The 12,016-nt window shown below is 46.5% G+C and overlaps 1 protein-coding gene across 18 annotated transcripts in view; it reads left to right on the top strand.

Moving 5' to 3' along the window:
• The window catches only part of PEAK1 (pseudopodium enriched atypical kinase 1), a 313,439-nt gene extending 301,961 nt beyond the window's left edge, over positions 1–11,478 (top strand). For all 18 annotated transcript variants that reach the window (XM_061394757.1, XM_061394739.1, XM_061394745.1 and 15 more), the window contains one exon: positions 4,682–11,478. In XM_061394757.1, the coding sequence (XP_061250741.1) occupies positions 4,682–5,842 (1,161 nt within the window). In that variant the 3' untranslated portion in view covers positions 5,843–11,478. The remainder of the gene's footprint in view (positions 1–4,681) is intronic.
• The last annotated feature ends 538 nt before the right edge of the window (positions 11,479–12,016 follow it).

The raw sequence follows: 12,016 nt of genomic DNA, 5'->3' as shown, positions 1-12,016 counted from the left end.
GGCTTTTCAAAGGCTGAGGAGTTGGGACCTTTGAACTTCCATTCTAGTGGGCAATGTGATATTGAGCAAATTATTAAAACTGGAATGTGTCGTGTCCTAGATCTAACTCCCACACAACTACATGATGGCTAGTGTAAGGCTTTAAATGCCTAGTGACATATAAATATGAAATATTGCCAACGGCACAGTATAGAGAGAATTCATGTTGCGATTGATGAGCATCAGGATTATACATTATACTGCATGTGCTGAGACTTGGAAAGCTTTCCAAAGATAATGCTTTCTGAAAGATGTATGTTTGAACTTGAACTCAGCCTGGGGATATCTCTATTTCAAGACCAGAAGTTTGCATAAAGAAGAAATGCCAAAAACTGATGAAGTTCGTGGTAGAAGACAAAGAAACTTTTTTTCACATCTCTCTCTCATGTGTGCGTGTATGTGTGCTTGTGTGTGTGTGTGTGTGTGTGTGTGTGTGTGTGTGTGTGATTGACCACTGTAATAAATATGTATAAATACAATAAAAGAGAGAGGGATGTTCCTCTCCTTCAGACTCCTTTACCAGGACTCCTTTTTTCAAAGCATCTATTTTGATGGAAATCAGAGCCTGCTGCTTCCCAGAACCGAGCATCCATCAGCATCCTCCTAACAAAATGTACATTTTTCTTTGTAAATAGAGAAGGCCAGAAAAGCTTTTCCAAATTTGCTTTTCTGTGTCACCACAATAAACGAGCAAACTGTAGACACTGCAGAGCACCTGTTGCTGGGAGGCTTTGGTGTCTGTGAGGTGCAGCAGCGTGCTCCCGCCAAGGAGGAAAAGTGGCGAGTTTGTTCTTGGTTCCCAGGGTCGTGGAGGAGCTATCCGGACCAGGCTGTTACAATCTATGAATAGTGTCGGAGACTCAGCCTTCCGTTGTCAGCTTCTCATATCGTATCATGAGGATAATCCTTTTAGGGGTGATTTTTATTTATTTATTGCTTTTCTAACCCTTTAAGACTGGAAATACAATAGTTGTTTTAGGATGTAGAACTCTTGGCTAATGTTTTTGTTCAAAAAACTCTTCCTTGATCCATAACCACTTAATAAGATTCTTTTGAGAGGCCTTATTGCTTGAATATTGGCCTGTTAAGACAAAATGTACACATGTCATTTTGAAGCATGGTTGTCTCGGTTTATGCTCAGCGGCGTCCTTGCTGGGTCGTATGGTAGTTCTGTTTTTAGTTTTTAAAGGACCTCCCTACTGTTCTCCACGGTGACTGTGTCAGTTTACATTCCCACCAACAGTGCAAGAGGGTTCTCTTTTCTTCACATCCTCTCTAGCATTTATTGTTTGTGTATCTTTTATCTACCCCAGCATTCAGTGTAGATAGCGTTGCAGCACTGTTTACAATAGCCAGGGCGTGGGAACAACCTAAGTGTCCAGTGACAGATGACTGGATAAAGAAGATGTGGTGCATATCTACAATGGAATATTACTCAGCCATAAAAAGGAACAGAGTTGGGTCATTTGTAGAGATGTGGATGGACCTAGAGTCTGCCATACAGAGTGAAGAAATCAGAAAGAAAAAAAGCAAATATTATATATTAACACATATATGTGGAATCTAGAAAAATGATATTGTTGTTTAGTCACTAAGTCACGTCCAGCTCTTTTGTGACCCCATTTGCTGTAGCCCACCAGGCTCCTCTATCCATGGGATTTCCCAGACAAGAATATTGGAGCAGATTGTCATTTCTTTCTCCAGGGGATCTTCCTGACCCAGGGATGAAACCCAGGTCTCTTGAATTGCCGGTGGATTCTTTACCACTGAGCCACCTGAGAAACAATAGAAAAATGATATAGATGAAACTATTTTCAGGGCAGGAATAGATACAGATATAGAAAACAGACATGTGGACACAGGGGGGAAAGGGACAGGTGGGACAAATTGGAAGTTAAGATTAACATATAATATACATTCAGTCATGTTTGACTCTTTGTAACCCCATGGGCTATAACCTGCCAGGGTCCTCTGTCCATGGAATTTTCCAGACAAGAATCCTGAGTGGGTAGCCATTCCCTTCTTCAGGGGATATTCCCAACCCAGGGATCAAACCTAGGTCTCCTGCATTGCAGGCAGTTTCTTTACTATCTGAGCCATGCTGCTGCTGCTGCTGCTAAGTCGCTTAAGTCGTGTCCGACTCTGTGTGACCCCATAGACCACAGCCCATTAGGCTCCTCTGTCCCTGGGATTCTCCAGGCAAGAATACTGGAGTGGGTTGCCATTTCCTTCTCTAATGCGTGAAAGTGAAGTCACTTAGTCGTGCCCGACTCTTAGTGACCCCGTGGATGGAGGAGCCTGATAGGCTCCAGTCCATGGGATTTTCCAGACAAGAGTACTGGAGTGGGGTGCCATTGCCTTCTCCGTCTGAGCCATGAGGGAAGTCCAATAATATACACTACTGTGTGTAAAATTAATAGCTAGTGGGAAGCTGCTACAAAGCACGGGGAGCTCAGCTCAGTGCTCTATGATGATCTAGAAGGGTGGGATAGAGGGACTGGGGGGAGGGAGGTCCAACAGGGAGGGGACATATGTATATATACAGCTGATTCACTTCATTGTACAGCAAAAATTAATACACCATTGTAAAGCATTAATTTTTTTTTTTAATGAAATGAACCACCAGTGACTCAAATGGAGGAAAATAGGCAAAGGATATGAAGAAATAGGGATCTTCCCTCATAGCTCAGTTGGTAAAGAATCCGCCTGCAATGCAGGAGACCTGGGTTCAATCCCAGGGTTGGGAAGAACCTCTGGAGAAGGGAAAGGCTACCCAATCCAGTGTGCTGGCCTGGAAAATTCCATGGACTGTATAGTCCATGGTGTCGCAAAGAGTCAGACACGACTGAGCAACTTTCACTTCACTTCACTTCATGAAGAAACAGTTAATGGTAATGAAAAGGGGGAAATTGCAGTGGACCCTTAAAGATGTGACGAGGTGCTCAATAACTCATTAAAAATAGTATCTCCAAAGATACTTTTCTTCACTTATCAGATCAGCAGAGGTAAAGCTTGTAAACATGATACGCTGGCAAGAACAGGAAGAGAACAAGCATCCCCCCCTCCGCCCACCCCCACCCCCCTGCACCACTGCTGATGTGTAAACTGACTCAACTTGATAGAGGCAATTTGGTAACATTTATCAAACATCTAAATACAGATGAGGTATTTATACAATACCTAAATACAAAGGGGTTTGACTCAGCACTTCCCCTTCTGGAAACTTATCCTACAGGTATCCTCATACACAAGCAATATGGGGATGTAAAAGGCTTTTCACTGCAACATTGTCTGTGGCTGGAAAGGACCTGAATGTCTGCCAGTAGAGAGGGGTAACTGAACTCTTCTTGTATGTCCATTGGAATACACTGGAATGTATGTAGCTATAAAAAATAAAAAAAATTAAAAAACTATTAATAGTATGCTGTCTATGGAACAGTTTTAAGACATGTTGTTAAGTCATAAAACCTGGGTACAGATTATTGTTCAAAAAAAAGAGAGAGAGAAAATATAAAACCTAGACTTCTGCCACTGAAATGCTGGTTTTGCTCCAACTAGATGAGACCAACGATTCTCTCAAACTTTCTTCTTTACCCTGCCCATGACCCATGAGTGCCTGAGTTGTGACCACCACAATGACACTCACTGAAAAGTTAGGAAGACTCATAGTTTACCTGGTCAATTCTATGTCAGTCTCCTGACCAGTGATATAAGGTATTCTGGCCTATGTTATAAGCTATTTATTGAGCTGCTGTGTAAGTCTGGGCTATAAAACTCCACAGAAAGAAAGCATAAATGGAAAATGACTTTTTGTTTTTCACTTTTCTAGATGAGGGGCAAGATAGAGTGGAAGGAGGAATCTGGTGTCGGGCAGACTTAGGTTTGCAAACTAGTGGCCCTGTGTTTGTGTTTTTTGGTTTTGTTTTTTAAATTCTTAAGTCCTCAGCCTACTTTGGGCTTCCCAGATGGCTCAGCAGTAAAGAATCTGCCTGCAATGCAGGAGACTCAGGTTTGATCCCTGTGTTGGGAAGATCCCCTGGAGAAGGAAATGGCAACCCACTCCAGTATTCTTGCCTGGATAATTCCATAGACAGAGGAGCCTGGCAGGCTACAGTCCATGGAGTCATAAAGAGTTGGATATGACTGGGCAACTGACCATGCACACACACACAGCCTACTTTAAAGAGTCAGTGTAAGGACTAGAGGGCTTCCCTGTTGGCTCAGCGCTAAAGAGTCCACCTGCAATGCAGTAGCTGCAGGAGAGGCAAGTTTGATCCTTGGGTGGGGAAGATTCCCTGGAGGAGGGCATGGCAACCCACTCCAGTATTCTTTCCTGGAGAATCCCATGAACAGAGGAGCCTGGTGGGCTACAGTCCATAGGGTCGCAAAGATTCGGACACAACTGAAGCGACTTAGCACACACACACACATAAGGACTAGAGATAATACACATGATGGGTTAAGCATGAAGACACTGTTTCTTGTCACTCAACACAGGGTCACCAAAACCCTTTCTGCCTCACTGCAGCACTGTTGCTCTCGCTACCCCAGACATCTTCTAGTTAACCCCTCTTCACAAATCATGAGCCTTGTTAAATGATAGTGTGCATTTTAAATTGTGTTCTTTGCTTTCTTCCTTCAGATCTGTAAGAGCAAAGCTAAAGAATCGCAGCAATATTATCACAGCTTGGCTATCCGGCAGAGTCTGGCTGTCCACTTTAACATCCAGCAGGACTGTGGTCACTTCCTTGCTGAAGTTCCTAAGCGCCTGCTTCCCTGGGAGGATCCCGACGCTGCCGAAGAGGAAGAGGATGGCATGGAAGCAACGGAAGAGGTGAAAGGAGAAGCTGATGGGAAGGGCCCAGACCTGGGCTCCGAAGCAGAGTCGTCCCACAAAGAAAGCCAGGCAGCCGTCAGCAGGAAGCAGAGAAGCCACGTTGTGGTCATCACCAGAGAGGTTCCCTGTCTCACAGTGGCCGACTTCGTGCGAGACTCCCTGGCACAGCATGGGAAAAGCCCGGATGCATACGAGAGGCAAGTGTGTCTGCTGCTTCTGCAGCTGTGCTCGGGCCTGGAGCACCTCAAACCCTACCACGTCACCCACTGCGATCTGCGTCTGGAGAACCTGCTGCTCGTCCACTACCAGCCGGGGGGGCCCACCCAAGGCCTGGGGCCTGCAGAACCCAGCCCCACCCCGTCCTGTCCCACGAGGCTCATCGTCAGCAACTTCTCCCAGGCCAAGCAGAAGAGCCATTTGGTAGATCCTGAGATCCTCCGGGATCAGTCCCGACTCGCCCCAGAGATCATCACAGCCACACAATATAAAAAGTGCGATGAGTTCCAGACAGGCATCCTCATCTACGAGATGCTGCACCTGCCCAACCCTTTTGATGAGAACCCAGAGCTGAAGGAGAAGGAGTACACTCGGGCTGACCTGCCCCGCATCCCGCTCCGCTCCCCCTATTCCCGGGGCCTGCAGCAGCTGGCCAGCTGCCTCCTAAATCCCAACCCTTCTGAGCGGATCCTCATTTCAGATGCCAAAGGCATCCTCCAGTGTCTGCTCTGGGGCCCCCGGGAAGATCTCTTCCAGACTTTCACCGCCTCCCCCAGCCCCGCTCACAGGAACACCCTGCTCCAGAACTGGCTGGACATCAAGCGCACACTGCTCATGATCAAGTTTGCCGAGAAGTCCCTGGACCGGGAGGGTGGCGTCACCCTGGAGGACTGGCTTTGTGCTCAGTATCTGGCTTTTGCCACTCCAGACTCTCTCAGCTGTGTGGTGAGAATCCTGCAGCCCCGTTAACAGGTCCCAGTCACTGGTCTTACTTCATGTGTCACCTTCTTCAAGTTGCCCACACACTTCCCCTTCCTGGTACTCATATAGAATTCAAGGAAAGAGGAGAGACAAGCCTTCCATCCCCATCCAAGTCCAGTGAGTCGCTGAGTCCATCTTAACATTAGGGAAAGTCAGCCGCTCAAATGTGCAGCTGCCATTCATGGGAACACCTTCCGCCCCAACTGTCCCCAAGTGCAGGAAATATGAAGATGCATCCTTGAAGGGACAGCTCCTCTGGTTTGAACTCCATGAGCTGGGTCCAGTTCCTCCAGAACTCTGAGTATCACCTGTCTTTTTAACACCGTGTGTTTATTCTCACTAGCAATAGACAGATTTAACCAGTACTTACCATCATCTACTAAACTTTCACAACAGACTCTTCTCCTTTAAAGGATCAATAATGGGCTCTCTTACCAGGCAGAACTGCCATCCTTAGCATCAGCCCAGTTTTGGTTCCGGGAATTACATCCTTTGTTCTCGCAGATGGTAGAAGGACAAGGGGAGAGAATCCATCCTTAGGGTCATGCACCCATTTGGTTTCCATTATCAGTAAGTGTGCACACTGTATGGAGGACAGCCCTAAGTCTCCCCTTGTGCTGCCACTGCCTGAATCTCCTTCACCTCGGTTCTGTCCCCACTTGCCAGTGAAGTTTGGGTTTATCAGCCCATGACAGAGCTGACCCAAGGTGGTGTCACCAGGGCCCCAGCAGGGCAGAGTGCAGTTCAGACCTTACAAATAACTGGCAGGACCCAAGGAGATGGTGTTCCTGCACGTGCAGTTCTCTAGGGGCCATCAGGGGAACAGAGTTTAAAGGACCGTTCTTTGATTACTGTCAGACCTGTCAGCGTTGGCAACCAGGGCTACCAGTACCCAGATCACAGTTTTCCCCTGAGCCGTAATTGGCCAGCCTCCTTCTACCAGCAGCCAGTGTTAACTAGTCTACCAAATGCTGTAGACAACAGCTCTGCATGGAAATGGCTGTCCGTTGAGCCGTAACATCTCCCTCAAGGGCACGGTGTGGCTGGCTATTAGGATGGCCAGAAGGCAGAGGAAGGGGAGAAGGCCACTGATGAGAGCGCTGACCTCCACCTCGCAATGCCCACATTGTCTAGAGAGACTGCCTCCCAGCTGCACAGGCACATTGCTCCCGGTGACTCAGAAACAGCACTGAGGGCAGTTCATCAGGAGTCTGGATTGCCAAGGTGGGTGCCGAGAGCACCCTGCCTGGGGTCTGTGCACCCCTCCTACGGATACATGTGCAATTTTTGTATGTATTTTTTTTAGCTGTATATACAGTGTTTATGTTGCAACTTCACCTGAAGCAATATCCACAGAAACCCTCCCCTTCTTCCCTTGGCACATATTTGCGCTGAGATGAGTGTCCCTTCCACCCCCACCCAGTGTGTGTGTGTGTGTGTGTGTGTGTGTGTGTGTGTGTGTGTGTTATTCAAAACTGTGAGTATCTGTTCTGTTTACTTCAACTTTGGAATCCCAAGAGTCACTCAGACAGAGTGAGTGTGTGTACACGTGTATACCCGTGTGTGTGCACATGCCCGCTGGAAGCAGAGGCCAGGCCTCTGGGGGAGCAACCTGTGGCAGGGTTGATAGACACATCCTCTGCCTGGTGGGCAAGACGGCCCTGGGCCCCGCATCAGCCGGTGCAGAGCTTGTTAAAGCCAAGCCTGATTGTGCAGTATTATTTAGATAGCACGTTAGTGGCCTTTTGGTAATTTCTAAACTTTTAACATTATTAACCACCTTTCATGTGATTCACCTATATCAAAGAGGATCAAGAAAGGAGAAGAATGTATTTTATTGTGCTCTTCTTTGCTTCATTTTCTTCTTTTTTAAGTGAATGGGAGCCGTGAGGCCCATCTGGAGGATTCCCCTGTCCTCCCGGCCAGCAGTTCAGGATTTCCAGGGAAGAGAGCTGGTCGGCCCACACAGAGTCTTGTCTCCTCTGTGTAGGAGAGTCTTGTCTCCTCCTCCTCCTCCTCCAGAGTGCAAGGCTCTGCCCCTAGGAACGGCCGCAGGATGGGCGCGCCGCTGCAGGCCAGCACTCTGCGCTCTCTCGGTGTCCTGCAACCTGGCCCCACTTTGCCTAGCAGGCTTTAGTAGGTTGCCCTTAGCTAACCCACGTGCACATAACCCCCTGCCCAGTTATACACTGAGGTGGCAGTGCACAGACCACAACCCTGTCAGCCAGCACACCCCCCTAGCAGCCTGCTCTCCACGGTTTGCACATTGAGACGCTTTCTCAATGTCACTCTCATGCTGCCTTGCCCGTGTGAATTTGAATGTTGACTATTTAGTGCAGTTTCATATTTAATGAAGAATGTTTCCTGGTCCCTTTATTGCTTTTCTAGGTATCCTTCAACACCACCACCCTCCTTTTTCCCTCCTGTTTCTGTTTTGACTTGGATCCAGTCTTCTTCATTTTAACTCGATAGTATTATAAGCACGGACACCCTCCACTACCATTATCTTATAGCACTGGCAAACCGAGCACCTTTTCACATTAGCTGTGTTTAGTACTGTTTTCATAGTCGGAAGTGTTAAGGGCAAAAGATGAATGCCAGCTAGTCAGGAAGGGACTCGGGCTGCTCTGAGATGGGTGGCTAGATTAATAGTTCTCTGAGTGAGGGCCAAAGGACGTAAGGTGGGGAAGGACGAAAGTGTTACAGGTGAGAATGGAATAGGCAAGATAACCCTATTTCTAGGCAAGAGGTATTGTCAGATGGTCCTCCAAATATTTTTCCAAAATGATGAAATTCAGTCTCATATTAACACAAATATTTTGCATTTCCATTTTAATTGTAGCAGAAACTTTGAATTCATTCATCAACTGCAAAGAAATCCTGCCCTCAGACACGGACATACATATTTATACATATTATATATATATATATATATATGAGTTTTGAATTGTGACTAGTATAGCACTTTAAATTTTCTCAAGTAACATCAAGTTATTGTCTTCAATACAGATTGGATTTTTTCTCTTCTTTTGAAGTCTGTACTATAGATTCTTCCATGTATATTGAGAATTTGAACAATTAAGCCGCTATTGGAACTTTTCCTTAAGCCACACGAGCAAGAATAATCTCTTGTACACTTTTAGGTAAACAGGACAATGGCTGGAGTAGCCAAGACCAAGACTGAATGTACAGCAGAGTGCCTTGTTAGCGTGCTAACCTCGTCTGGGAGGAAAGGAATTAGATGTTCCACAGGAAGGCAGGGGGCTGTGAAAGGGCTCCCTTGCTCGCCTGAGGAGAGCCCTTGGTGCACTAGCATGATGCCAAGGAGCTGATTCATCAAGAATAACAGCAAGATGGTGGAAAGAGCAGTTGCAACCCATGGCATCAACAACAAAAGAATGGTGAAGGACGCCCACCGACCCACAGGCTAAGTCAGAACTGGAAGCCAGGAATATGGCAGTGGGTTTTAAGTTTTGCCCTCAGAAGATAAACCAGCTGAGATAGACAGGGGAGCACAGCACTCACATTCCCTAATCGACTGATGTTGAGGGCCCAGAAGTGAAATCTGTTGGTTAGAATTTTAAGGGTCTGAGTAGCCTTTCACTGTCACTGGGGGCCAGTTGTGCTCCCAAACTCAGTCCAAGTTTGTGAACTTTGAAAACTCTAAACCAAGAGATCTGAGCCTCTGGAAATATTAATGATAATCCTGGGAATTAGACTACTTAAAATTGTATTTTAGTCTCTAGCATTATAAAATATCCATGAAAGATCTTTGGGGCCTACTAAACAGTAGGGCATAGAAGGATTGCAGTCCACTTCCCACATTCGAATTAAGAATACTTTGGTGCTAGGAAATTACCTGACTTAGTTTTGCTGATAGGAGTTTTCCCTAGATGTTACCAGCAGTGATCTGAAAGAAAATATGGGTTAGTTCCAGAAATTGGGATGGGCAGGGAGTAACTTGACTTCCTGGGCTAACTCTGACAGGGTTTTTTTATTCCCCTTACTAGCTGACAAGAAGTAAAAATTCTGGTTCAGCCTAATGAGTGAACAGGATGGCTGCCCGTGAAAGCAGGTGGCTAGTTTTACCTCATTGAAGCCCATATTCTCAAAGGCCCAAAGTGCTGTGCCAAGAAAATCCAAGTGCCACTGTCGCTGCAGTGCGTGCTGCAGCCTGTGCTGAGGGCAGCACCAAACGGGGTTCCACGGACCAAACCGACGCCATTAGGGAGGCCACGAGTGGTGCTGTGCAGGATGCTAGACAGAGATTATACCAAAGAAACCAAGCCTCTTTGTCCTGATGTTTTTTAGGTGATGAGGCTGAGTTATGACAGACGCCATGGGAAGAGAATTCACATGCATTCCCACATCCAGGTATTCCACTGATCAAGTAAACCATCCTCAAAAAAGCACCTATTTTTTTTAAAACAAGTCCATTTTGTGTATTGGGGTGGGGGGTGGGGAAGATGATGCTAAGGAAAACCTTGGGCAGATTATAAATTCCCCAGCATTTCAGGAGAAAGAACTATCCCCTCTCCCATTGACATGATTGTGACAATCACCCAAACTTCAGCTTGGGAACATCATATCCCTGTAATACTGAAAGCTGAGGTGTTTTTTTTTTTTTTTAAGAGATGTGGTAGTTTCAATAGGTTTGTTTAAAAAAAAAAACTCTTGGGAAATTTCTTTTTAAAAATCTAGTATTTTTTGTAAACCGAGGTGTTCACCACTCATCATCACCACCATTTAATATAAGTGCCCAGAAAGTACAAGGTGCTATACAGCTGTTAAACACCCCCTCTCCGCAGCTGTTTGAAATTAGAGTAGGTTCTTGCGTCAGCCACTGCAGAAGCTTTTCCCCTTTTACCCCGGGCGGGCTGCAGGGGCTTGCATCCGGGACCTCCCGTCAGGTGTTTCCCACGCCGCCGCGTTTATTCCAGCTTCTCACTTTTCCCCATCCATTTGCCTCCACTTTTATTTTTTAAATCAAGAAAGTTTCAGGGACTCAGAAGAGGTCGGACATTTTTTAACCTAGCAGAAGTACAGAGTCATATATTTTGCTACAAATATTATATTATGGAAAATCCACTTTGCCCGTGTAGTGTGTGGAAAGTGTGTGTGTCCGCGCTCCCGATAACTTGAATGTTGAACCAGCCCTATGGCTTCAGGGTAGCATTTTTGAAAGATAAACCACACTGCTTCAGGAAACTTGCTCCAAATAACTACTTGGTTATCCCTTCCCTTAGCAGTTTTAAAAGGTGTTACATGCGAACACACCGGGACAGGATTTTTCTGTTGATACGCCGGGCATTTTGGTATGAGATGAGGGCAGAAGCAAGGTCTTGTCCTTCTCAGTGATTTGAATCATGGCAGTCCTCGTTCCGCTCTCTCTTTCATTCCCCACTGGCTCTGCCCATGCTCGCTTTTTGAAAATCTTGTTTCTTTTGTTCTTTCCTGGAGCCTCACCTCTCTACTTAACATATTTTAGAGTTGTAGAAACCTATCAACGAAAGGTCCCCTCTGTCACCAGGTGGCGCCGCCCTTTGGTTTGCTGTGGTACTTTGCTGTGTTCTCTGTGGCATCATGTTACTGTGTAAATAAATTCATTTTCATATCCAGTAAAAGCAGACAAGCTCTTGTCTTTTCAGCTTCTCTCCACACTGACGTGCGACGGACATGGTTACATCTTAACTCGCAGGAGGTATGCCTTCTCAGATGCTCCTCCCTGCTGACCTGGACTTGTTTTCAGTTCATTCCCTCCCTGAACTGAGAAAACCAGGCATAGAAGGGCAAGTGAAGGCCTTCAGCTTTCCCCCAGAGCTCAGAGGGCTGCAGGTTTGCTGTGTGAGATCGCCCCCTAGTGACCAGTCACCATATAGAGGTCCTGTTAGTCGCCCAGTGGTGTCCGACTCTGGGACCCCATGAACTGCAGCAGCCAGGCCTCTCTCTGTCCCTCACCATTTCCCGAAGTTTGCCCAAGTTCATGTCTATTGCATCGGTAATGCCATCCGGCTATCTCATCCTCTGACGCCCTGGGTTTGTTTAAACCGTTTGGTTAGCTGGCTGAGGCTGAGCCTCTCAGTGGCCATCTCAGAGCTCTGCAGACAATATGAGCAGAGCAGGACCTTGTGCAGCGTCACCTGCTGCAGAATTCACATCCTT

Source organism: Bos javanicus, chromosome 21, assembly GCF_032452875.1.
Source record: "Bos javanicus breed banteng chromosome 21, ARS-OSU_banteng_1.0, whole genome shotgun sequence".
Classification (NCBI taxonomy): Eukaryota; Metazoa; Chordata; class Mammalia; order Artiodactyla; family Bovidae; genus Bos; species Bos javanicus.
The sequence above is the reverse complement of the archived record's forward strand: the minus strand, read 5'-3'. Positions and strand labels throughout refer to the sequence as shown.